The sequence below is a fragment of the Seriola aureovittata genome, chromosome 12 (assembly GCF_021018895.1).
Source record: "Seriola aureovittata isolate HTS-2021-v1 ecotype China chromosome 12, ASM2101889v1, whole genome shotgun sequence".
Lineage (NCBI taxonomy): Eukaryota > Metazoa > Chordata > Actinopteri > Carangiformes > Carangidae > Seriola > Seriola aureovittata.
In genome coordinates, this window is record NC_079375.1 from 23,896,078 (window position 1) to 23,923,793 (window position 27,716).

General features: G+C 40.3%; 1 protein-coding gene across 1 annotated transcript in view; it reads right to left on the minus strand.

Moving 5' to 3' along the window:
* The window catches only part of brinp2 (bone morphogenetic protein/retinoic acid inducible neural-specific 2), a 203,892-nt gene that overhangs the window by 88,329 nt on the left and 87,847 nt on the right, over window positions 1-27,716 (minus strand). The window contains exon 2 of the mRNA XM_056390563.1: window positions 21,653-22,117. Within this exon, the coding sequence (XP_056246538.1) occupies window positions 21,653-22,050 (398 nt within the window). The 5' untranslated portion in view covers window positions 22,051-22,117. The remainder of the gene's footprint in view (window positions 1-21,652; window positions 22,118-27,716) is intronic.

Here is a 27,716-nt window from a genome sequence, read left to right on the forward strand (position 1 = left end):
TGCACACATGCGGGTATGAGGACCAATTACCATCCAATTCTAGTGCACTAGTATGGGGTGAAGATTGTCTGCTGCCCCTGAGCTGCAAAGGACTCAGCATTATGACAGTTATTAGAGCCTGATGCAGGCAGCGCTGACAAACACAACGCCCTTCTAACAGGAGGCAACCACTCTTATATTACAGTGCTCACTGCAGTATGTTTTAAAGCAGCCAGCCAGGTTCAGTGTGAGATCAGTAGATCTTTAGCTATAGCTTAATGAAGAAAAAAACAACACATGATGTGAATGTACGGTCTAAATTAAAGTGTTCAAATTATGGGGGAGGGGGCCAGGTCCACAAAAAAGAGGCATAAGCCCCCCAGAAGCAAGAATTAATGATAAAAATAAATCATTACCTGCAACATGAATGATCAGGACATGTGTAGGGTCGCCTCTTCTCTTACTTATCATGGCTCATGTGTTTCCTGTCTGTAATTACCGTGCGTGGACTTTGGCGTCACATCAGCGTTTCAAAACGACCAGCTGCTGGAGTGCACATCCACACTGCACACTCAGTTCATTCAGCAGCCTCTCTCTCTGTCATCTCAACACACTCCCAGGGCAATTTTCCCATGCAATGACAAATGAATAATGGAACAAATGTGTTACGAAACTACAAACAGACCCAAATGTCTCACGATGTAACAACCTTTCATTGTTACTTGTAATAAACTGTTTGGTAAAGTCTCTCTTACTGAAGTGGCCTGTGGCTCTGACAGATTTCTGTGACAGGAGAGTAAATATCAGATCAGTCAGGTGACCTGATTACAAATGTAGCTCCCTGTCTCTGTAAGAAGGCATTTGTGTTTCTGGCATGTTAGCCATTTGATTTTTGGACCCACACTTACTGCTTACAACACTACAACACACTTGGGCGCAGTGGAAGAAACTGTAAACGCAACACTGACGTATTATCACCAGTGTGTTTCTGTCCCCCCTACATTTAACTCTGTTTTAGTCTCCACCAGCTATTTAGGCATCTATTAGGGTCTTTAGCTGCTAAATGCTCCGCTACATTCACCAGATAATTGCTAAATTTGTCTGTCTTCCATTCAATGCTGGGCAGGACGTGCTGACACCAGCTGCCTGCTGTGGCTGAAAATGGGGTTTATTACACTTGAGGCTACAGCAGAACTAAAAAACAATGAGGTGAAAGAAAGTGAAAAGCTCCGTAGTGCTGAGGGGAGCTGCAGAGTTGGGTGATAATTCACAGAGGAGCGACTCACTTATCTGATCGAAAAATATTGATTAGTGGAGTTAGTATGTAGCTAGATAAGTGTTACGCGTTAGTTTCACACCAGTGGCTCACAAGACATTATAATAAAAATGTAATTTTGTATAAAGTGGTATTTCCATGTCTTCTTTGATTATAGATCAGGTCTAAGTTCTATATTAATCCTGTCAAAGTATCAAAGCCTCAGTCCACAGAGAAATGAACACAGCCTGTATTCAGAAACTGAACCTGAAAACAAGCCGTCAGTACTTCTGTAACTTTCTGATGTCACAACAAAAAAGTCACCACTTAGCTACGCCACCAAGCCCCGCCCACCTGGACCCACCATCCAACCATGCAGGGTTTGGTTTCTCTGTGTTTACCTGAAATCTGTTTTATTTTTATTGGATTTCTAACTATTACAGAAAACAGTGAGCCAATCAGAGGAGAGGCTCAGAGCCTCCTCTCTTCTGATTGGCTCACTGAGAAGCCTGAGAGAGGAGATGTAAAACTACACTGAGATGGGTGTTGGTTCTTAAAACCACAAATATATCTTCTTATGGATCAACACTTCAGATAAAACACAGGAAAAGAATAAAATATGGGACCTTTAAATTATTTATATGCATATAAATCCACACACATTACAAATATGTTCAGACACATTTTCAACATTAAGTCTGAAACACACTTATTTTGCAACTGTAGTAAAATGCAGCAGTGACATTGTCACATCCCCAAATATTTAATGACCTAGAGACCATGTGAAATATTTGTATAGTTTAATATTTAGATTTCATACACTGTGATCAAATGGTAGTTGATAGTTAGTTTCAGGATACAATCCATTGCATTTTTAGGTTATATTTAAATGTATGAAGATTATAATGGAGCCCATTCGATAACCTCAAACCAACACCAATCATATTTTAAAAGTATCTATTGTATGTTTGTTTTGGCATCTCTACAGTGTGTATAGAATTACATTATCATAATCCCTTCCCATGAAGCCATGGTGCTGCAGCTCTAGTGGACCCAACTGTGCCAGAATGCACCTCGCAGCGTCCTAGAAGCCTTGAAAAGTCTGACATTGTGGTAGTTTGCTTGTTTCCATTGGTTTGCCAGTTCCCAGTGTGCTAAACATTAGGCGTACTGCCAAACAACACAATGTGGTAGAACTAACTGGTTCTTAGCACAACTTGGCCACCGTCTGCTCTTATCCATATGGTCAATTTGTCTTCCGCTCTCACACTGAAGGGAAAAGAAATGAGCACACACACACACACACACACACACACACACACACACACACACACAGACATATACACACATTTCCACCTTTCTCTACACCTTTTCAGACAAAGCACTGCCCTCCTCCTTTCTTCAGCCATTCCATTTTATCTTGTTTTTCCTTTTTCTTCTTAATGCACTTCCTCCCCACCTTTTCTCTGCCTCCTTTCATTCCTCCCCTCTCTCTCTGACTCTCTTCGTCTTTTTTTTCCCAGGTAACATTTGGACACACATTCAGCTCCTCTGCTGCTTCTTTGTTTTGATGTGTGGAAACGCTTTTGTATGCCGCTTCACAATCATTTGCTAAATAAGCCGTTTGGCTTCTGCTATCTCAATCAGAGAATTTATTGCACCCAGAGAGATTTGTCCGTTGATCACGGAGACGAAGGATAATCCTGAACAAAGCAAACATAATGCATCAAAATCATGATTTCAGCATTAACTTAAGGTCATTCCTGACAGGGGGGGACGGGGGTGAAAATTCTGTTTTTCTGGGCAGTGTAACCAGACAATGTGTTATAGACTACTTCCTGACCCAAGCTTGAGATGCATTCATTCGACATGATTTAAGACAGCGTGTAAAAAAAAAATAAATAAATAAATAACTGATGTCAATGGAATCATGTCTTGATATATTTCGCAGATCATGAGTCATCCTGCTGCAGGATACAGCAGGGAGCAAGAAGCTGTCAACCTGCTCGTATAATGCTGCTAAAATAACATCAGATGCCAACGTGCAAGGCAACAGTGTGAAATACCCAACTGGGGTTTTTGTCTGGGGCTTTTCAGAGCACTGCTGCCAGACCGTACAAAGATCACAATGCCACACTACTAAAGACTGTGACTTTTCTTTTCCTCATAAAAAGAAAAAAGAAAGAGATAAAGGTATAATTCTGCAGTGTGACGCTGTATTTGTTAGAGGGTATAGCAGACTCATTACATTCACACATGTACTGTGGATTTTCCAAAGTGTGTGTGCGAGTGTTGCTGGATTACAGACAAAAACAAGAGTTGGATGACAGGCAGCCAAATTAAAACTGGCAACTGACCATTTTAAAAAAGATAACTTTAGTGGTAATGATGTGTGCAGAAACACCATGTCCTCATCATGTGAACCTCCAACTAAGAGCAGCACACAGAACAGATAGTCGATCTTGACTGTTCCTGGAACTACATCAACATTGGCTCTCTCACACGGACAGCTCGAAAAACAGTGATGAGGAGCTACTTATAGTTCTGCTCCACCACTAAGTGCACATTTAACGTGTAAAAATGTTAGTTTAAGCTGATCTGACGCCTTCAGCTGCCTAATTAGGCGCCTAACATTTCGGCAGCCTCCCAACAAACGAGGTCGTACAATAGGGATGGGTATCATTAGGATTTTATTTACGACTGAGGAATAGTTTGACTTTGAGGTCAACCTGTCGTGTTTTTCTCGGAAACAGCTGTTTGCCATCTCAAGCCAAGGGGGGGAGGGGCGGAGTGGACCCGCTGCAGTGCTGGCAAGGCAGCGGCCATTTTGCTCTGAAAATCCAAAACCCTGATAGTATATACCGTCCCATTTGGTTGACAGTGTTACCCCCATTACACATGACAAATGTTATGTACACACAGCATTATCTGTGTTGTCTTGTGTTAGCTACAGTTAGCCCGCTCTTTGGAGCATTTCAGTTTGTCCACAGAAAGAGAAACACACCTACAACATATCTGTGTGAGGAGCGCATCAACGTTAGTGGACGGCCACACAGTGAACTCTTACGGTAGAAGTCTTCGTGGTTAACGGTAGGCAGACTGAACAGCAGGGCTGGTTTTGCACACAGAAGGATGCACACTGATACTAACTACTGATGTGTTACCGATTCCATCCTGGAAATCCTTCGCAGTTTTAAATATCAACCTGAAATTTGGTAGAGACCTACTTGTGAACAGGAACTATTTTTTTATGTGATTCGTTCTAGTAGATTCACTGTAAAAGAACAAACAAGAATTATTACGAAAATGTTATTAATTGTCCTATATTATCATGAAGATCAATGAATTCAGTAATTTCTGCTTACACTTTTAAATGTACATGCGTCTTCTTCAGTTTATACTACTAACCATGGTTCTGTGATGTTTGAGAAGTCTGAGATATGTTAAATGGAGATTTGGGAAAATAAGGAAGAAAAAGGCCCAAAACTGCTTCTGCAGAAACAATGAATGAGTGAATGATACAGACAACAGAGTGCTGACGGATCAGGAACTGATACCAATTTGTTTACGTCTGTCAACCCCGTGGCTCCGGTCGGGGAGGAGGTCTCGCGATAATTTACCGCGACAAGTGGAAAGTCTCGCCGGTGTCTGTGCCCGTCTCCAGCTCGTTTGAATCCACTGTCTGCGAGCTGTTTGGTCCCACTCCAACCATCATTGCTACTGTCTACTGTCACTTTTGTATTGTTTTTATTTTTATATTTCATTTTTATTGTTGTTAATTAATTCTTAATATGTTTTTAATCTCATTTTTGTAACTGTGTACGGTGTCCTTGAGTGCCAAGAAAGGCGCCTTTAAATAAAATGTATTATTATTATTATTATTATTATTAATTTAAGACCGGCCCTTTGCTGCCATCCCTAATCACACATCTGGTGTTTCTACGGTTACTAATGGCCACACCTGAAGCTGAGGTGAGGAGCCGACCATCAAAGCCAGAGGTGACCTCCCCGACCTTTATGGTCTTACAATGAATTGTTTAAGCGTAAAAGCAACTTAGTTTGAAGCACACTCATGTCTTTTCTCCTCATTCGGCTCTTGACTTTCTTCCTCTGCAGCGGACGTCTTGTGATTGATCATTTCAGCAAGACAACTTAATCTCACACAGAATAAACACGGCTCAGTGATTTGTGTTACAGGACAGTGCTAGTAATGGCCTTTACTTAAGCCACATTGCATGTCAGTGATTGTAATGCATGAGCCAGGCAACATATCATTTCATATATTACTGATGGAGTGTTACATTCCTGTCAGATTCCAAAATACCTTTATATCCACCGGCAAGAGGCTTGAAATTTATAAATCAGATAAATGTTTCTTAGCGAGAGTTAAATCAGGAAGACTCATTACACCACCTCAGTTCTGCCTCTTGGCCTCCATCCATCTACATATTTTCTCACTTCCCTCTTTTTAAAATTCATAAGGAAACTCCGCACCGGTTCAAGCTACCTTCCCAAATCCTTATGTTCACTGCATGGTGCCAATCACTAATCAGCAGGTTTCTTATTAACCCAATTAGCAGCGACTATGCTGTGCTGCCTGCTGCTTCTGTGCTGCCAACACTTTCAGCGCTATCTACTTAAAAGTATTTTCAAATTTGAAACAATTCAAGAGTTTTCGTCCTGAACATCTACGGTATGAGTGTGACAGCTGATGCGGTCATACAAAGCGTTCTCAGCTGCATCTCGACACAGTGGGTGAGGCTTCAAACCAGAAAATGAAAATTAAGACAAAATGTAGTAAAGATAAATAAAAATTAAAAAAAAGATATTAAAGATGGACGAATGGAGAGATGTTTAAATGCACAAGCATATTCAACGGCTTGTCGACTCGTATGCTGTGTCTCAATGCACATACTTAAAATGACAACCAACCGCTTGCCGGCTGCGGACGTCTTGGTTTTCATTCTGGCGCCCATGTTAACAGTGTGACACGCGCTCGAGGCGCACGTCTTACACCTCGCGGTTAGAGATTACGCGTCTCGCCTATTTTCCACACGTAACTATAGTTGTCTGAATCTGACATTCACAGACATGAAAAAATATAAATATGGCAGAGGCATTTGTAAACACGCAGCCAGTGTGAACACACATGTGTGCGAGCCGCAGCAGTTCGGCGACGCAGCCGTGTGTTCAGGCGTGTTCCCCATGATTCATTATGCAGCTGACATCCAGCCAGGGGGACCTGACTGTTCAAATAAGTTTTAGTCGGCTGTGTGCATTATCTTTATCACCCAAGTCTGATTCATGCCAGCTGAGGTTGTTGCACAGGTGCATTTTCCCCTGTTACAATAAAGTGAAACTCTGTGATGACGGTCTCTGCAGGGGCAGCATGTGTCTCCTCATTCATCCTGCACAAGAACATTTTTTTTCTTTTTTGGCAAAAATTACCTTTCAGTTGGCTCATTTTCATCAAGCATTCCCAAAGCATCTCCCTTCTCGCTGGATATCTCTGGCTCAACGCCATCTCCTGCTAACTCCAGTAGGTTAGAACTCCTCTGGAGCTCTCCTTCATATCAGCAGAGATAGCAGTGATTTCCTAAGTTAATAAAGTTGATGAAATGCTTTCATTAGTGTTTGGCTGGAGTGATTTCCAACTCTCAGGTGCTTGATAAATACAGAACCCTGAGCTATCTATGTCATAAGGGAGACTCATTCTTTAAACTGTGGGGAAATACATCCTCTTACAGCAGAAAACACAACAACCATTACGCGGTGTGCGGACAGAAATATTGGTGAAAATCAGTTTAAACTTGATGGTGGAAAAAAGAAAAAATCTACTTTTAGTGAACATACACATACTCCAATTTCCAGATGTTTTCATGCGCCCCGTCGAGAGTAAATTAAACAATCGTTCGCAGCAGCAGAAAGCCTGAGTTCGACGTGAATCTGTGCCGCTCGCTAATCAAATCCCAGCTCACATCAGATCGCCCGATTCCTTGAACTCATCAGCTCCCGGATTGTGTGTGTGTGTGTTTGTTAGAGGAAGATGCAGAGGGAGCCATATGGAGAGAAGTAGACGGCGCTGAATAAGTTGTATGTGAGTGGGGGAGGACAGTGGGGGGGGGGGGGGGGGGGGGGGGGGTGGAGCGAGGAGTGTTTTATTGAGAAAACATAATCTTTTGATGATGAAAAAAAGAGGAAAATGTTGCCCGGATTTCCATCCCATCAGTGTTGTATCTAACGTAATCTTCTTTGATGGAAAGCTCTTTTTGATGTTTATTGTCTCTGTGTATCTCCAACTTTATTCTCTCCGTCTCTCTCTCTCTCGGGCACACACACACACACACACACACACACACACACACACACACACACACACACACACATATGCACAAACACACACACATATGCACAAACACCAGAAAGCTGAGTATATAAAATTCAAAATTTGTGTGAGTGTGTGCGCCCTGTTTGTTGTCACAGGGACTTTGGTGAAGCAACTCATATTTCACACTACTGCTACTGGGAATCTATACATCAGAACTAGTCAATGCAGCTTCCACACCTCTCTTCTCTCCCTCTCTCTCTCTGTTTCTCTGTCTCCCTCACTTAAAAAATCTGGGTACCTTCTGTTTAGTCAGTGTTCAGTTTAGTGTGGGTGCATTATGTTTTGTTTTGTTTTGTTTTTGAATTGTCAGTCATATTTCCCCTTTTTCTGTTTCGGCTCACAAACCTCAAAACAACAACAATGTGGAGTCGCTGAAAGTTGCACAAAAAGAGGTCATTTAAAGGGAATTATTGCACATTTAAATACAGTTGCAGAAAGCATTTATTCATTACATAAATGCAAATTGTGGTTTATTAATAAATTCAACCAGAATTGCCCCCTTCCAGCTCTTTTCATTTCCAGCTATAAATACACAACCATTACCAGATTTGTTTCAGTTTTTTTTTACAGCCCACAGCTTTACTGTTTTGGTTCAGTCTCAGCTCTTATTGTAGCCGTTTGAAGATGCAGCAGGCAGCTGGTTTCAGAAAAACGTCCTGATAAACACACAGTCTGGCAAAGTCAGCACCTAGCTGGTGAACATAGAGGAGAAATCTAGCCGCTAAAGATGCCAGATGCTGCTTTCAGGAGATGTTGAGGGGCAAAATCATAGGGAAAGGGAGAATGAATATTGGACGTAACATTCATCAGGTGGAGTCCAGATGAATGCTAATGTTGCTCTGTGTCTGCTGAATGCGTAAACAGGCGACTGTTTATAAGGCGATAAGATGTCACTGTTAGAGCGCTGCCCCCAAGTGGCAAATAAATCAGTGAATGCAGGTTTAAAGATGCAGAGCTCCAGACTTTAAGGTCTTTTGGATCAAGTTAAAGTCTAAAGCTCCATATTTCCTTTTCCTCCTGTGTTTTTATTTGAAGTGTTGATCCCTAAGAAGATATATTGGTGGTTTTAAGAACCAAAAACCATCTCAGTGTAGTTTTACATCTCCTCTCTCAGGCTTCTCTCTGGAGCTCTAGTAACAACAGGTCGGTGAGCCAATCAGAAGAGAGGAGGCCCTGAGCCTCTCTTCTGATTGGCTCTGACTGTTTTCTGAGTGATCAGATAAAAATAAAGCAGATTTCAGGTAAACTACTGGAGAAACCAAATCCTGCAAGGTTGATGATGGGTCCAGGTGGGCGGGGCTTGGGACATGGCTGAGAGCGGTGACTGCTTTGTTGTGACATCACAAAGTTCCAGAAGTCCTGACGGCTGGTTTTAAGGGTCAGTTTCTGAATACAGGCTGTGTGCATTTCTCTGTGGACTGAGGCTTTGATACTTTCACAGTATTAATATAGAAGCTAGACCTGATCTATAATCAAACAACACGTGGACATCTAGCTTTAGAATATATAGGTCCTTTAAAACATGATGTAATGGTTATTAGCATTCACCACTTTCAACTTCCGTGTGTTCTTTTCCAAGTACACCAAAGTCCTCAGATGAAATGTGAAGACAATTAAAAGCTTAAACTTGTTATGAAAGATGATATGAATTTCTGTGATATCATGCGGTTTCATTTCAAAACCTTCAACTCTTTTAGACATAATTTAGCTGTTATTAATATGTAAATTACAGAAAGGTTTTAAAATTGTCAGGATGTTAGATTTTAAAGGCCCTGCATACAAATGTGATTTTAATTACTGTGGCTGATTAGATCTTTTCTGATGACTGTGTAGGCGTGGACAGACAGAGCTGGACTCGCAGCTCCCTCGCTCTCCTCTTTGCCTCATCGCACACCTGTTAGCGCGGGACAAATCACACTTTTATCATCCTTATCGGTACATGGAGTTTCATGACCTCGTGAGTCGAGGTCTGACCAGCAGTACCTGAAAACACTTGTGTGTAGGTGCGGCCTTTAAGAATACCACACAGATCTTATATTTGCATTTTAATTTATCATTTGCTACTTTCATCGCCAAATAAATGTCTCTAATAAATCACTATGGCAAAGCAATTACTCATACAGAAATATAGTATATGACATATGTCCTTACATTAAAACTGATGTTGCCATAAATGTAACCTGTTTAAAAAGGGCCAACTTTTCTCTCTTTCATTTACGTTCATCATGTTTCTGTTGGTTACCACAGCTGTCAGTCAATTACCAAGGTTATCTAATCATGTTATGTACACTTACTAGTTAGTCCCCGCCCACTGCTGTCTCACAGAGAGTAAGTAAGAGACAATATATATATATATATATATATATATATATATATATATATATATATGATTGCAGTTGAAGGTTGTGTAAAATACAGGGTTGTTGTTATTAGTGGTAACTAAGTTGTTTGTTGCTTACTGTTGATATTAGCTCAATTGAAATCTGTAATTTTAACTATAAGCATATTACTCTGATTGTTAAACATTACGAGCATGTGAGACTGTCAACCGCTGTGTTTATGTTCCATATGGAAGCGCTTCTTTGCTTAAACTGTCTTGTTCATTTTGTGAAGTTACTGTGGCATGTCACACTGTTTACTGATACTGTGTGGAAGCTTCTAATCTACTGCAATACAACCATGCATGTGCAGTTTATATTTGATATTAGCAAGAATGAGATGACCTGTTTTCTACATTAGATAGATGTGGTTGAATCTGCAATTATGTGCGTAATATATGCACACACAATGGATACATGGATATATATTTCATGAATGGAAATTGAATATATGTACATATATTATGTATATTTATTACATAGCAAAGGAGCGCGCTATGCTAGAGAAGTGATCAGAGAAGTTTCAGAAGTTTTTTTTCTGAAGCTCTTGAAGAGTCTGTCTGTGCCTGTCTGTCTCTCTGTCTCTATGCAAAGTCGGAAACCTTTCAGAGCAGCCGCTTTGAATGTTATCGACCCTTTAAAAGTTTAAATGTGAATACAATTTTGCAGTTCTTTGTCACCTCTCTGAGCTGAAAAACTCAAGGCAATTTTGGTGACGACTTTTCCCCGTCAGTTATTTTATGATTTTTAAATTAGATAGAGGCAAAACGGAAAAGAACACAGTTTCACACATACAGACACAAACCCACACACATTCTTTCTCTCCCTGTCCATCAAAAAACATTTTGTTTAGACAGATTTAGCTTTCCACTGCACCTTCAATAGCAAGTCCTTTGTCTGATGGCAAATAGCTCATATCAAAGGTTAATGTGGAGGCTCGCTCGCATCAATTTGTTCTGATTCGCTTTCTAAAGACAAGGTCTCTTGTAGATTCAGCTGCCGTTCTGCAGACACTTTATTTCACGCAGTTACTGCTGGCTTCTCTTTAAACAGGTAATTCATCACTCATCACGGCTTCCTTCGTGAGAGCAATAGTTTAATTCATTACACTGGTCCCCGATGTAGCCCTGATTTTTGGTGTAATTCTGTAGAACATTCAAAAAGCTGACAAAACTGAGCTGCTTATCACGGACGTCAGTTGTTGATGTTCCTGTCATCTTTAAAGCGGTGCACCGAGGAAGTTTAATTCTGTGCTATTCAACACTGAGAGTCATTCATTGACGCAAAACCGAACAGCTACAATATGTGGGAACCTGTGATTATCTTTTTTTACACAGCAAATAATAAAAAATAAAAACGTATTTTTTATTATTGCAGTGATTTATGGACACATGGGGAATATTGATAATAATAATACCTTGTTTTCATCCGTTGCTTAGACTTTCAAACACATATACACTACATTGCTCATTTGCAGCATAAATTATATACAAAAAATGTCACTCAGTGGAGGGGTAGCATGAAGAACCTCAATTCACTTCCTAGAATTTGCAGTGAGTAAAATAACCATCAAGTCGTCTCTCTTTACCTCCACAAAACAAAAGAAGTGTGTGTTGCTGTTTCTGGCGGCTGCGAGCGTTTGGAAGAGAAATAACCAACAGATGTGAGCCAGAGTGAACTCACTCTTCTTCACATAATACATGATGAGATGTGTTGCGAGGAACTGCCCCCATGAAGATAAAATGCCGTTTCATCCATTACTTTCTATATCAGGACACTTTGGAGTGTATTATTATGATTATACCACAGGACAGAGAAACCATGTTCAGATCATCAGCCATGTTAGTTTGTAGACCATTTAATTCATGGTTAGGTCTGTCTCAGCAGTTTCTCACCAGTGTACTGCTGTGGTTGTACTTTAATATACGTGACGATTAATAATGTTTGAACTGTTCATCTGAACCATGAGATGTCCTGTTATATGACAGACCCCTGTCACTGTCCCAAAACTATGAATCAGAATCAGAATCAGATTATTGTTTACATAGAGATAAACAGGCTCGGCATTAGGTGTCGCAGACGGCGTCATCACGGTTGACAAACCAACACAGTTTTGGTTTGGGTAATTTTATAGGATGACCATCAAAAAAAGGAAAGAAAAAGACAGAATAACACCAGCCTTGTTGTTTTGCAACCTAACTTTAACTTACAACAACAGCTGATTTTGCAGAGCCAGCCACTTTCTTCCAGACAGCACAGTCAAGCCTGAACAACTGTACATGTCCTGCATAAGCACAATATCACTCTGAGGCAACATGCAGAAAAATGTAAAATGAAAAATATGTGTAAAGGCGATCAGATCTGCTTCCTTAGGAGTTAATACAAACACTGTATCATTTTTTTTTTTTATATTATGTAATTGTAAAAGTAATTTACCATTTCTTAACTACAAATTTCTACTCAATTTAGAGGTTTAATTTGAAGGCTCTCATTTAGACCCTGGCTTTCAATTTGTCTCACTAAATGAGACAGGGGCTTGATGAACGAAATTCAGGAGCCTGATCCAGGGAGGAGATGTGAGGAAGTATCGCCCACGTTCATTTAAGAGGTCACCTATTGCCTCTTCGGTGGTGCTTACCAGTTTCCCCAGCAGCACAAATAAAGAACAATAAATGAAACCAAATCTGTATAATTCAATTATTTTCAATTTTCAACAACTAAACTGACACTGAGCTTAACCCTTCTCCCCCAAGGACAAAGACACACTAATCACCACTCAGTGTGTTTGTGTGTGAGTCAGTTGCTCGTCATGCACTGGCAGGCAGTATGTGAGGAAAATGCAATATTAAAACAAGAGATTTCAAAGATACTGTCTTCCCTTTTGCTTTGTTCTCTCGCTTACATGTATGCATATCTCCCTCAGCTTTACACTGTTTATGTTTCTGTCAATGCTCTCTTCATCTCTCCCTCTTCTTCTCTGCCTCTCTGTGTGTGCTTGAACCCAGTTGGTGTTTAAGACCAGAGGTAATGTGCGCAGCAGTTGGTGCTTCTTTTGTTTCATCCCTTTATGAAACAGAGAGGTTAACATATCAAACAGACGTAAAGACCCTCTGTGTTTGTGTGTGTGTGTGTGTGTGTGTGTGTGTGGCAATACAGTGTGCGACCCACATTTGTGTTGCATTGTTGGTCAGCAGACACAAGCACATGCGAACACATGCACAGCGTGGCCAGCAGGCAAGTGTTTCCTGCTGCGCAGGCTGTTGCCTCCCAACTGTTTCCATCACAGAGCCACAGGCCTGTTTCTGCCCCACTGCTTTATCCACACTCAGCTCGCTATGTGTCTGATGGTGTGGACCACAGAAGACAGAGCGTCAGAGTCGGTCTTTAGAGGGCGCACATGTGGCTTCCCCAGCAGCCACAAAAGGCTTAATTCAGACTCAGCAAGCTTAATAAATCATGATTAAATATTTGAAATCATCTAATTAAGTAATAAATAATAACTACAAATAAAGTTGTACAGTACAGATAAGTTTGTTTTGTATTCCCTAACACACAGCAGAGCTGAGTTCTTGTATGGAGACAACAACAGTCAAAATTGTTAGTATGTAAACTGGAGCTAGGTTAACAATCAGTGGCGTTCCTAGACTCTGGGGGGCCCCAGGCATGCAGACAATTGGCAGGTGCTACAATTTACAGATGTCCCCTAAACGCCTCACATGCAGACAATTGGCATGTGCTACAATTTACAAATGTCCCCTAAACGCCTCACATGCAGACAATCGGCAGGTGCTACAATTTAAGGACGTCACCTAAACGCCTCACATGCAGACACATTGGTAGACGCTATCTACAGCACAAATCATCAGGGACCCCACTTAGTAGGTGTTTGGCGCAGCAGCAGTGTACTTTATAGTGTCTTTATGGGGGGGTTTAAGTGGGTTTACAGTTGTCATTGCAAAATGTGCCAATATGAGGGGCCATCAGGGGCCCCTTTTCCCCTTGGGGGAGCCCCAAACATTTGCCTGGTTTGCTCTCCTGACAACGTGCCACCACTGATTAACGTGGACTTCAACTGATTCATGATTTGAGTCTAAAAAGAGTCCAAGTCATCCAGCCCAGCTGGACTGCAGCTCCTGTTAACTACTATCAATGTTTTTTCCCTAGAGATAAGGGCATGAGCTACCAGCCTACAAGCAAAAATATATATCAAGTTTATGATAATTAATTAGCGTTATGTGTCACTGCCACAAATGGACTGACTCCAAACAATGCCTCTCATGTGGAGATGGAGCTGGATTTCTCCTCAGACAATGGCCATAAGAGAGACGATAAAAGGAAGATGAAGAAGAAAGTGCAGACATCACGTCCTCATCCGCTGATGGTTTCTGAGCTTGTTTAAGGCTGTAGCAGCTGATGTAACTAGTGCCATGATGAGATAAAAGGATTTAACGGATTAGGGTTAGCCCAGGAAAATGTAGCTAACATGTATTCCATCTCCATTACCCCTTATTAAAAGCTAATGAGAGGAGCCAATTTTGCTCTTCTCTGCGGAAAGTTAATGCAGGGAGAAGCCTGCCGGCGTCCTACATGATAATCAGATATTAGAATTAGTAAAGGTCACAGGAGTACAGTAGGAAACACAAAGAGAGGTGCTATTTACATGTGAAGGAGTCACTGCTTTCGTCATAGTGTTTACTGAGCAACTTAGCTTCCTGTTCCATAACACATGTACAAAACAGCTGTTACCAGCACATGTAATCATAAATTATCACTCTCATTCATCTATCCATTGTTCTATCATGTACTTTATCTCCACCATCACTGATCAGACTCAAAAATGTTCATGAAATGATGATCCACTGATTAGCATTTCCATTACTGCGCTGCAAATGATTAATATTTCACATTGTTATTCACAAGCAAGGTTATTTTTGTAAGTGAAAATAATAAGCTAAAAGAAAAAAAATCGAATTTTTGTCATTTCATTCTGGCTTGGAGCCCATGTTGTCAGGCCCCCGTCGGCCTCGTTTCATTGTTTTCATACAGATCGGAGGGAAGTGTGCCAGTGGTCTTGAGGAATACTTGGAGTAGGATGCGTTGGCTGAAATGCACAAGTGCTTTGTTGTTGTGTTGTGTGTAGCAGGGGGACGCGGCAATCAAATCATGAGCAAAAACAAAACAATCCCAGGTATTGAGGAATGCATTTGCAAAGTACATACACAAAAGAGGGAGCCAATGAATCTGCGAACGCGAGGAGGGGGGATGAGAGGCAGCAGTCGTTTCTGACAGAACAAGACACTGTTGCGTCTGAGTGAGTCATGTCTGGATGGTATCAGAAACGAAGGCTCATCCTGCCATTACAACTTCCTGAAGTGACAAGCCAGTTCATTCAGGATGAGCCTGTTGGACTGGTAACTTAGTAACTGGGAACAAATTTAAATCAAACAGTACTAAACAGCTGCCGAGAGGAAAGAGAAGTGCACATCAACATGTCATTAAAGCCACTTCTGACTGTTTACACAGCAACAGCTGTCAGAGCGAGGCACAATCAACCCCGTCTCTCAGAATATAAGTTATTTACCACTAGTTTGCCCCAGCACATGCAGCTTGGAGGACACGTACTGCCTACTGGAATATGACTAACATAATGAGGAAGTCAGTTTCCAAAAATGTTCTACCTGTAATACCACAGCAGCCTATTACTCATCATTATTAGAGGAAAATAAAAACAGCCTCTTTGGCCAGGCAGAGTCATAGCTCTATTGATCCATGTATGCCTACAGCTCTCAGCAGTAATGACTTTAGTAATGATAAGATTCGAACTATTAGAGACCAAACTCATCGCCTCCTGATGTCACCTGGCACCAGTTTATCTTTAAACATAGGAACCTTAGAGATAGCTGTAAAACCTGACATATATTTATTACATTTTTCTCCCATCGACCTCCACCAACCAACTCATCTCAATTATACTGTTACAGACTTAGATATGATCAACCTGTCTTTATAAACAGACTATGTAGCACAGTCCTTTAAAGCAGCTGTTATATACCTGTGTATGACCTTCGCTTTCTCTCTAAGATCCTCTAGAAAACAGCCGCTGATCATTTGTGTGACTACAGAACAATGCTTTACTCAAGGATTTTCAGTCAGGATTTATGCTTTTGTTACTTTGAAGGCTGGATTATCGCAATTCCTTATTATCAGGTTGCCTCCAACAACTCTCTAAAGACTCCAGCTGATCCAGAAGGCTGCAGCTCAAGTACTGACAGTAACTAGGAAAAGAGATCATATCTCTCCTGTGTTGGCTTCTCTGCACTGGCTCCCTATAAAATCCAGAATAGAATTTAAAATCCTCCTCCTCACCTGCAAAGCCCCTCAATGGTCAGGCACCATCATATCTTAAATATCTCATAGCACCCCATTACCCCACTAGAACACTGTGCTCCGAAAATGCAGGCTTAGTTGTTGTACTCTAAAAGTAGAATGGGAGGCAGAGGCTTCAGTTATCAGTCTCCTCTCCTGTGGACCCATCTCCCAGTCTGGGTCTGGGAGGTGGACACTGTCTCCATGTTTAACAGCAGGCTTAAAACTTTCCTTTTTGACAAAGCTTATAGTTAGGGCTGGCTCAGGATTGCCTTGACCCATCCTCTAGTTATGCTGCTATAGGCCTAGACTGCTGGAGCACTTCCCATGATGCACGATTCCCTGTCTCCTCCTCTCCATCATTCATATCCCATTAATGCATGTTACTAACTCGTCATCCTCTCTCTCCTTCTGTCGCCTTCTGCAGGTATTTCTGCCTCCAGGGCTGTTGAATGTGGGTTTGTGATGCAAGCTTGCTGCTGCCACCGTGATCCCTCTCAACACCCACTGCCACCATTATCATTATTAGTCTCTTAATTATTATTAGTCCAATATGAATGTCGTCTGACCTGCAGCCTCTATGGTTAAGGTTAGGCAAATAAAACTATTGGTTAAGCTCGGAAGTGTAAAGAAAAAGAAGTATTTGCCCAAAGTTAGGATTTCTGTCTTAGAGAAAGAGACACACATCAGGATGAGTCGACCATGTTGCCTTCTCAGAGATCACTGAAAGTGTCCTGAAGCTAAAAGCAGAGTCATATGACAATCTGCCCCACTTATGTCATGGAGACTTCACCTGTCATTTCACACTGCACTTTCACTTTATTTGTAAGTGATGCTGTCATTTCCATTTGATTCAAGCCGGGGCAGAGGAAGACAGAGAGGAAGGGGAGACAGCAGAGGGGGAGGAAGGAGGAGGGAGACAGGAAAACACTGTCATTTGGTATTTCTAAAAGAAAAAATACCTCAAGTTTTAGACTCCACATAGCGGGATGTGGTCAGCTAAAAGACTCAATTTTCTATAAGGAACTGATAAAAGTGCCTGAGATGGAGACATTTCTCATCCCTCCTGCTGTCAAAGTGACCGGAGGAGCAGCAGAGAAGTGAGGCAGGCACCGGCTAAGAGTATAAGTGGCTGTATGACTGTGAACTAGCCCATCACATATCTTCACATCCCTGGCTGACTTTTTCTGGATGAATTATAGTTAACAAAAGAGAGCCAGCCAAGAGGGAGAAAGCGTGAGAATGACTCACTCCAGAGTGTTCTGTACAACTCCCACAACGGTCAGAGAACAAAAAAGATAACAGATAATTAAAACATTTAATTTTCAGACAAGTCTACGTCTCTGACGGTACAAATGGCTGTGTCAACTTTCAAGGCCATGAGCTCGGAGGATCTATTTTTAAGAGCTCATGGAGGGAGGAGAGGAAGGAGGGAAGGAGAGGTGAACGACAAGCCAAAGAAAAAAAAAATCTGAATAGAGGCCTATATACATATATATATATATATATATATATATATATATAAATATAGATTCCAGGTTGAGGAAATGGAAATTGAAACTGCAGCCTCAGCGGGTACAGTGTATATCTATCACATTTGGTATTAAATTTGGAATAATGATAATGGTGACAGGGGCCGATGTGAACTCTGGACCTGGTGCAGATCTCCACTGCATCATTTATAGACCACACAGCGAACAGCCTCAACACACACACACACACACACACACACACACACACACACACACACAGAGAACCTCCACACCTCTCTGTCCTCTGCAGCAGGGAAGCAGGAGATTAAATAGACATTAAATAGTTTTGCTGTTGGGGATCTTCATCTGTTTTTTAAACTAGTTAATGTACAAGACAAAACATAATGTGAGGGTGGGCGTGGTCGACATGCAGCTGCAGGAAAGAGAGAGAGAGAGAGAGAGAGTTGGAGGAGGTGTGGAGAGCAGTCCCAGGTGAGCTGATTTATCAGCTGCTGTTTGTTGACTAATCACACTCTTCGTTTGAATGCAGTAGCATGCTGAACCTGTGATGGCTGCAACACACACACACACACACACACACACACACAAACTCACACACAAGGAAAGACACCACACAGGCTCATTAGTAGATTGACTCATTAGGCTGCTGAACCAGAGGTGCTCGGTAGAAGATTGAATATTTATGTTGGACGTGTGTGTGAGCAGTGTACACAATAAAAGACGCTGTTGGTGAGCGGATCGTCTGGTCAGCGTTCGAGTTGGGAGAACTCACAGTGGCAGCGAGACGTGCTACACATAATGTTCATTTACAAATGACTAAATGACAATTAAGTCATCTTTACTTTGATGTTGACCTTTGTCTGTGATCATTTATCCTAAAGGTTGATACAGCAGTGATGTCATTCAGATGTAATTATGTTCATTTTGTCATACAACAGTCTTCTTTTTTTATACTACATAATTGTATTATTGTATTTTATGTTTATTAGCTCAGCTCATGTGTTGTTTTTTCATTTTATAATAATGAAATTATATAATATAGACTATAGTTATACATGATTATATATTAAGTGACAGCAGGACAGACTGTGTAACACTGACAAAGTAATTCAATTCAATAGTATAAAAAAAAAAAAATCACATATGATGGGAAATGTTGTGATATTCGATATTATGGTATATCTGCCCAAACACAGATCTTCACAAAAACAACTTAAACACTTGTGTCAACTCACAACATCTCAACATGTAAACAGTAATAATATAATAATAATATATTATAATAACTCTATCTTAATAATATTCTCCGTGAAGCCTTTCTCTCAGGATTATAAAGATATTGAAAGATTGTTTTGCCCCTTTAAATGCCAAAGTTGATTTTTCAGTAAATTTAAACAACAAAGATTTTTGTCTGTTTTATGAGTTTGGATTTATGAGCTGTAAAGACAGATATAATCTTATAACTTATATAACCTTTAGATAACATCACCTGAGAAACAAGAGCTGATTTTACAGGCAGCCAGGTTTCTATGACTATAATGAATATCTACTATACTTTATATATTAAACTTTAACTAGTTCAGGCCTGCATCACATTTCCCTGGTCCGTCTGAGCTCATGATTCAGAACAGACAGAATCAGCAAAAAGTTTGAGGGATTGAAGAGAAATGTGACACAGTGTACAACAGCTACATCCCTCTGTTCTCTGCCTGTCGCTCAAAATGAACAACAACTCCTCTTTTCATCTGTTCACAGATTACACGGAGGTTATTTAAAGGGTTGGCTTTAATCTGCCAGAGACAATGCATTTACCATTCCCTCTGAAACCCTGTGTAGTTGCCCTTTAAAGAGTTCAACTCACAGAACACAATTTTATTTAATTAGAAAAATTAAATTAGGAAGGACCACATGAATCACAGCAGCAGTATAAGCTTCTTGTAAAATCCATTCACACCTAAAGTAAAGACAGAAAAATCTGTCCAAAACAGCTCATTTATAATTAATTAGCTCATTAAATCTCCACACTAGGCCGTTAAAGAAGAAGGAACATACTCAAAGCCACTGGAATTCACTTAATGCAAAGAAAAGTTTGACTTCTTCCTCCTCTTTTATCTCCGTATAAACATAGAGCAAACTTTTGGTGCGTCATGACAGAGAGGAGAGAGGAGATATTTTTGTCCCATCTGAGATTTTGTTCCAACAACAGACAAATCACAGCGTTAGCCATGGAATTAGATTTCACCCATCCAGCGCATTTTAATACAACGAGCCGCGTTATGAGTAAAAAGCGATACTGAACATCTTTTCGTTACATGCTCTCATACACACAGATTCCTGGTTCAAGCTGCTGGTTCAACAGTTAGAGCTGCATTATTAAAAATTAATTCAGTGTGGAAATATTAATTTCATATATTTTATTTGGTGATAGATTTTTTTAATACTTGATGTCAGTGTCCGGCTGGTCAACATCTAATAGTCAGATATGTCAATAGGGGCTTTTGTTTTTACAAAATAAAAGATATGAGCAAGAATACGACAGGTATGGATGGATGGATGGATGGATGGATGGATGAAAGAATAGATTGTATGACACTATAACTAGAAACGAGCTGCTCTCTGGCACTTTATGGACATACAATACTTCATGAGTTATATTAATTAATTGAATTATCTTTTGTGGAATTATAACAATTATTTATTCTCGTGGGTATTTAAGCAGCTTGTTTGTCTGTCCTTTCACACTTTAACCTTTATTTAAACGTGTTCCACACAGTGATAAAGGAGTTTGAGGGGAGGTCCTTGAAAATGATGAAAGATGCCATCACTGAGGTTGAGTGATCCACAGCACCCTGGGAACACTCCATGTCCCAGGGTGCTGTGTTTTGCTGATGGGCATAATGCTGTATATGCTCTGAGCAAAAGCTACAGTATCCCAGCGGACCAACATGTAGGCCTGCTTGATGTACTTTTAAAATATTTTTAAGGCTGTTGCTGTAACTTGATTAAAGAAAGTACAAAACACTAAGCGTCAGTATTTTATAAAGATTCAGCATCATCACATTTGTTACAGTTTGGAAGTTCAAAGTGTAAAGAGAGAAAGTTGCAGGGAAAAAAAATAATGGTAAAACTAATGCATCAACTTTTTCAGGTTGTCAACTTAAAAACATTGTGTTGATACACTGTAAAACATTATGCAGCAATTTATTGGAATTTATCGTAATTTGTTTATTTGATAGGGACGATGCACGTTAATGAACACTGATATAAAATACAAGATGTGAACCAGCCAGATTGTAGCAAAAATGCTACTTTGCACCAATAGTCCCTGGGAATCAATTTTATATAAGTACATTTAAAGTTTTATTAATTTCAAGTTCAATGTGGAAATATGAATTTCATATATTTTATTTGGTGATGTTTTTTTTAATACTTGAAGCAACTTTTTTCATTAATATATAAGTAAATATAAAGTTGTATTAATTATTATAATTCAAGTAAATTTAACATAAAATGTCTAGTTTTAATTTTCTTTTTTTTTAAAGAACTACTCAAAGAAATAAATAATCAAAACCAGCTCAATTTTATGTGCAATCAACTTAAAATCTTGTGTTATGCAATTAATTAGTTCACAGTAATCAATTATACTTTCAAAAGTAGATGAAAAACTAATTCACTTTACATCATGTTCCTCAGTTGGTCCAACATAATCTCACCTCTCAAGTGTCATAAATGGGAAATCTTAATGTAAACGGTTGAGTTCAGTTTGTTTTTGGTGAGTGTAGATTTCTCTCACCTGTAAATCTTGTATCTGGTAGAAAATCCCTGCTGGAACCTCTCTCTGAACTCGGTGTACTCCGGACATCTGTGGAAAGGTCCCTTCTCCGACAGCAGCCAGTCCAGCTGTCCCCCACTCTGCCTCGTGCTGAAGCCCCACGACGAGGAGCCGGAGGGGGACGAGGAGGACGAGGACGAGGAGGAGGAAGATGACGAGGACGAGGGAAACGTTAGGGAACCGTGGAGCGCCTTCCCACCATGTCCGCCGCCGCCGACTTGCTCAGCTCGGGTCGGCCACGGCTGCCATAGCAACACCCACGGCAACCATAGGAGCATCAAGGAGGATGCGGACCATCTAGCAAGGCAGGTGGAGCCATGGGAGCACCTCTCTTTTCTCATTGGCCAAGGAGTTGCCATGGTCCCGGTGGTGATGTACTAGGGCACCTGGGACCGGCATTTCTTCTGACAGTCACCTCCCACTGGCCTGAAGAAGCAAAACACAGAAACATTGGGTTTTAATCAAAAGAGACGGTGATAAGAGGTTGAAACAATTTTTCTAAATTCATAGTTTTACTGTCGTTGATAGACACCGCTGTCCACACATTGTGATTACAGCACAGAATTACGAAGGCAGCAGAAAGCCAACATCACTCACAGCGGAGTGATTGTTTTCATGTCTGCTCTGAATGTGCACATGAAAGGTATTCTCTGCATGTCACACACACGTGCAATTATTGTAATGAAACCATGAGCATTAGGAAGAAGGCAGGAATCAGAGGGACGTTGCTTTTGTTCCTCCAAAGGAATTCTGATGCCAGGAAAATCATATTCTACTGATGAGGGAACTGCTTTTGGTTGATGTTTATGCGAAAGTGAATTTTAGGCCATTTTGGGTAAAAAAAAAATAGTATCTGTGTTAGCGTCTCTGTTAGTCAAATAACAAATTTGTGTAAAATCCTGCAAATCAGGGTTGGCACTGTTCCCCCAGCTCCTCAGGAGCCCCAGAGGCCACATTCTGCCTGTGTGACAATTGCTTTTGTGGTAATTTGATTTAATGCAAAGCTCTATCTGTGTGTGTGTGTGTGTGTGTGTGTGTGTGTGTGTGTGTGTGTGTGTGTGTGTGTGTCAGATATGTTTGTGTGGGTGGTAATGCCATATTACCTGTAAGGACAACTGTATGTGACTGTAAAGGTTCTTATGGATGAGGGTCAAATCAGGAAAATTTGATTCCCTGAGGAAAGGACGATCACATGTTTTATTCTTTAACATTTGGAACAACTTAATGTGGTTTTCATTCTGTGCCTTTGACTGTTTGTAGATTTGTGCTGTCTGTTGTGTGGATGTTCTGCCTCAACTCTTTTATTCTGATCTTACTGCCTGGCTTTTTCTTGATTTTATTCTGTACTTTATTCTGTTAATAATCTAATTTCTTTCACAATAACTGTTCCATTAGTGCAACTTAAATGGCAAGTCAACTTGAATTTTCCAAGTACTTTCTGTAGTAACCTTAGTGTTAAACGTAATTTAAATACTGTCCAAACCATTCAAATTTTCAGTAGGCAGGAAAAAAAACTGATGTCCCTTTGACTTTATTATATAAACGTCAAATAACATAACATCATCTTAACAGCCACCCACACAGCTATACATTTCCCACAATGCCTTTATAACGAGCTTGAACTGCAGTGAATCTGGAGCAGAGGTAACTTCACTTCACTTGCAGTAATATGCAGGACGCTGCCGTGAGCTGCACATCAGTCGCGAACCGTGGTCGCTTGCTCATTAGTATCTGCCAGGTGAACTGTCAGTGGTTGTCCATACATGCACCTGCATGCAAACTAGCTCTCTCATTGGTGTGATCACTTGTTTTTATGCAAATGAATGATGGTCAAATGAAATTCAGCCAACCTCGCTCTTCAGCAGCAGCATGAGACGACATTCACCTTGACACAGAATGACTGAGAATAAACTGTATAATACTGGAAACTGCAGGAGCAACAGGGTGTCTTGTCTGTCACTGTTACAGGCACAGGAGCACTGATCATTTTATTCTGATATATTTTATTATAAAATTATAAAGATGCTAATTCCGATTCTTAATTTTGATCTATGGGGAGAAAAAAATATATTGTTTATATTTTGACAGTCCCATATTTAAAGATATATTTGTGGTTTTAAGAACCAAAAACCATCTCAGTGTAGTTTCACATCTCCTCTCTCAGGCTTCTCTCTGGAGCTCTAGCAACAACAGGTCGGTGAGCCAATCAGAGGAGAGGAGACTCTGAGCTCGACCCATGAACACTCAAAGATGTGTTGTAGGTTATTTGGGATTGTTTTGTCAAAATCACACATTTTACAGGTTTTTGGACTGAAAACAGTGTAATTATTATCATTATCATTATTATTATTATTATTATTATTATCTTGATCATCATCAGACAGGCAGTCTGCTTTTTCCCTATTGATGTTAGCACAATGTAAAAAATTAGCTTTCAGAGACCTGTTTTTCTGTGTCAACAATCCCCTTGAAAAGAGCAAAAAGCGACAATGAATCTATCAAACTAAGATCGGATGATGTCAGTGAGAGCTCAAAAAAAACTGTAAGCAATAACTCTCTCAAACTGTTTACAGGGGAGACTGGGGATGGTTGTAACACGGGTCAGTTGTAACACTTCCAATTTTCTCAAATCAGGCACAAGTCACGGATCGCCTGATTCCCTCTATACACGCTCAATTTGTCCTTATGTGAGGAGGTGGCCCCCTGTGGCAGACGCAGACTGTTTTACAAGGAAAAGAATATTTTAAAGTTAAAGTTTTTTTACTTGTATGTATTTTTGTTGTCTGCTCTGTAGTTAAACTTTTCAAACTTAAATCATATTTCACTTGTGTTTGAGACCGAATCGACCGTATAGAGAAAACAATGTATTTTCTACTCGTGTTGCAGAGATAACAGCTACACCGTTTAATAGCAGACGCATGTAACTAGTCTGTATCACGTTTTAAACACACACTGGCTTAAAAGAGCTCCAAGATACAGACAGAAATGTTACAACCATCCTTGATCTCTATTAAAGAACAAAAACAAAAAATCTTATATTACTGTGATTATTAGAGAAACTGCAGGCCTGAAGCTAAACAGAATCTGTCTTGTAGCTGTGCTTGAGGATGAAAAATATTTATGTTTCCTTTAGTAGAGAATGAAGTCTCACTTGTGTGCTATTGCCAGTGCATTTATCCATTCATCTGTATATGAATTATACATAACAAAATAATATAACTGACCCAGAAATGCAAGAGCCACTGCAATAACTGCTTTGTAATTGTGCCTCAGTGATTTTAGCTGAAGTTCTCCTCTCAACATGTTGTATTTTCCATTGATGGCTCAGTAAAAATGTGGATATGGATTAGAATACAATTCACTTTTCACACTGAATGAAAAGATCTGTTCATGAATCAAACAAAAAAAAGGCCCTTGTACGTTTATGGAAGCACTGGAAATCTGCAAAGATTGCTAGGTCGACTTGATAAAGTGTGACCGCTGACCCTGGAACAAAGACAGGCCGCCGCACAATGTCCTCAATGTGGTGAAATTGCACAGCTGTCGCAGCTGCATAGTCGTTCAAAGGTCAGAACCAAGAATGACTTTATTCAAAGTTTCCAAACGATTGAAAAGTCATTTGCAGGAGCGCTTGAGTGCAAATGTGCAAAGTGGCCCTTACAGTGTCGTGTGTGCTGTCTCGATGCCACGCGTGTTTGGACAAGGATGTCATCACCCACCTCCGTATGGATCAGGGGTGTTAACAGCACACACACACACACGCACACACACGCAAGGAATCACACTGCAGCTCAGGTGTGAACTCTCAGCATCTAACACCCAACTCCCTTGAACATTGCTTTTATTTAGTCAAAGCAGGCAAACACTCACTGTATTAACTTTTCTTTTTTTTTTTTTAAGGTGACACTTTGAAAAGACTTTGCAGCGCCCTTCAGAAAAGTACCGGCTCGCTCTTCACCCCACAGTTAATGACTCGCCAGCGTTGCTGGGTGGAGTCTTCAGGGAGAAATCAGCATTTCAGAGCGGATATGTAAAGCAGTGGAGAAGATGCTTTAAGTGGATTGGGAAGCTAAGTATTCCCTGTTTATCTTACAAACAAATTAGAGAATTAATTTCAGGTGGATAAATGCAGGCTCAGACATGAAAAAAAACAATACTCAGGGCGCTGCATTTTTAATTTTCGCTCGCTGCGCCCAGAGATTACTGCAGTTTGAAAAGGCAATTAGTAAAGTCATCTGTCAAGCGAATGTATTTATGCAACTAAAAGCGGAATGAAAACTTGATGAATGGGAAGGTATGCTGTTGCCGTTGCAGGTAGTGTAGGGCCCCGTGGTAAAGCTGATGCAAATTAAAAAATAAGCCACCTTGTGGATCTCTAATTTTTCTTCTTATGTCCCTTAAGGAATCAAAATAATATAAAAAAATATATATATTGTGGAATAAGAAAACTATACACTGCAGGCCTATTAGTGTCTAAGTATAAAACAACAAGAACATGTAATATTTCTATGTGCTTTTTTAACACTGACTTATTTTAGTGTGCTGGTTAGAAAATGTTTCCTATGATCCTGAAAAAGAGCTGTAAAAGGTGTCGCAACAACCAACCACTTTCTTCTGACAGACAACAGTCATTATTTAACGAGCTGACTCGTTAAAGGAATCAAACAGAAGAAGAAAGGATGGAAAAATAGGAAAATGACAACGAGTAGAGGTCTGAATTACTGCAAAATGAAAGGAGGGATGCTTGGATCTGAGTGCGTGCCATATACAGTACATTCGCTCCTTAGCGCTCCTCATTCTTTCTCTCCTCTCTAATTCCTCCTTAGTTGCAATTCCCCTCCTCTGTACCACGTTTTTTCTGTCTCTCTCTCTCTCTGGTATTTCACCATCTCAGTCATTCTCTTTTTTCATTTCTTCATTTCCTCTCTCTTCATTTTCCTGCGTCTTTTATCTTTTTCCAACCCCCTCCTCCTATATTAGAAACCCTGATCATTCCATCTGAACTGTTTAAATTATTAAGTGGACACCTACATATATATATATATATATATACACATATTCATGCAATTATCCAATCAGCCAATCATGTATAAAATCCTGCAGCTACAGATCAGGAGCTTCAGTTAATGTTCACATCAAACATCAGATTTTGAAAAAAAAAGAAATGCAATCTCTGTGACTTTGATCATGACATGATTGTTGGTGCCACAGTATTTCTTAAAACAGCTGATCTCCGGGGATTTTTCTCAAACAACAGTCTCTAGAGTTTTTACTCAGAAAGGTGCCAAAACACAAAACAAAAAAAACATCCTGTGATCAGCAGCTCTGTGTTTGGAAACTCTTCTGTAGATGAGAGAGGTCAGAGAACTGTGAGACTGGTTGAAACTGACAGAAAGGCTACGGTAACTCAGACAATCTGGGGGTGGTGGTGGTGTAATGGTGTGGGGAATGAATGTTTTCTTGGCACACTTTGAGCCCCTTAATACCAATCAATCACTGTTTGAACGCCACAGCCTATCTGAGTACTGTTGCTGACCATGTGAATCCCTTTATGGCCACAATTTACCATCTTCTAATCACTACTTCACAAAGTAAAATTACTATATATATTATATATATACAGTATATGTATAGGCCAGCAGAGCTAAACAGCCAACCACCAGTGATTCAGCTGTTTACTCCACCAACATCAAAAATATGGACCAGACTGAAACATACCTTTTCATGACAGAACCAGCAGCAAATCTTTCTTAAATCCAGGGGCCTGTCCTGTCTCATGACTTTGAGCTGTCTTGTCTTTCCTGTGCTGAAAGTCCTTGCCTGGACATCTTCAACTTTCTGTTGCACTTTACTTACTGAAAAACCGCCTGAAGTGCTCATTTGTTCACTGTTATGTTCACAGCTACACTGCTATCTGCTAACTAACTAGCTAACTGCTCCTATCACCTGCGTCATCGCGCTCTCTCTCTCTCTCTCTCTCGCCCGTCACGTACGCAACGTACGTACTGATCTATTCCTGAAAGAA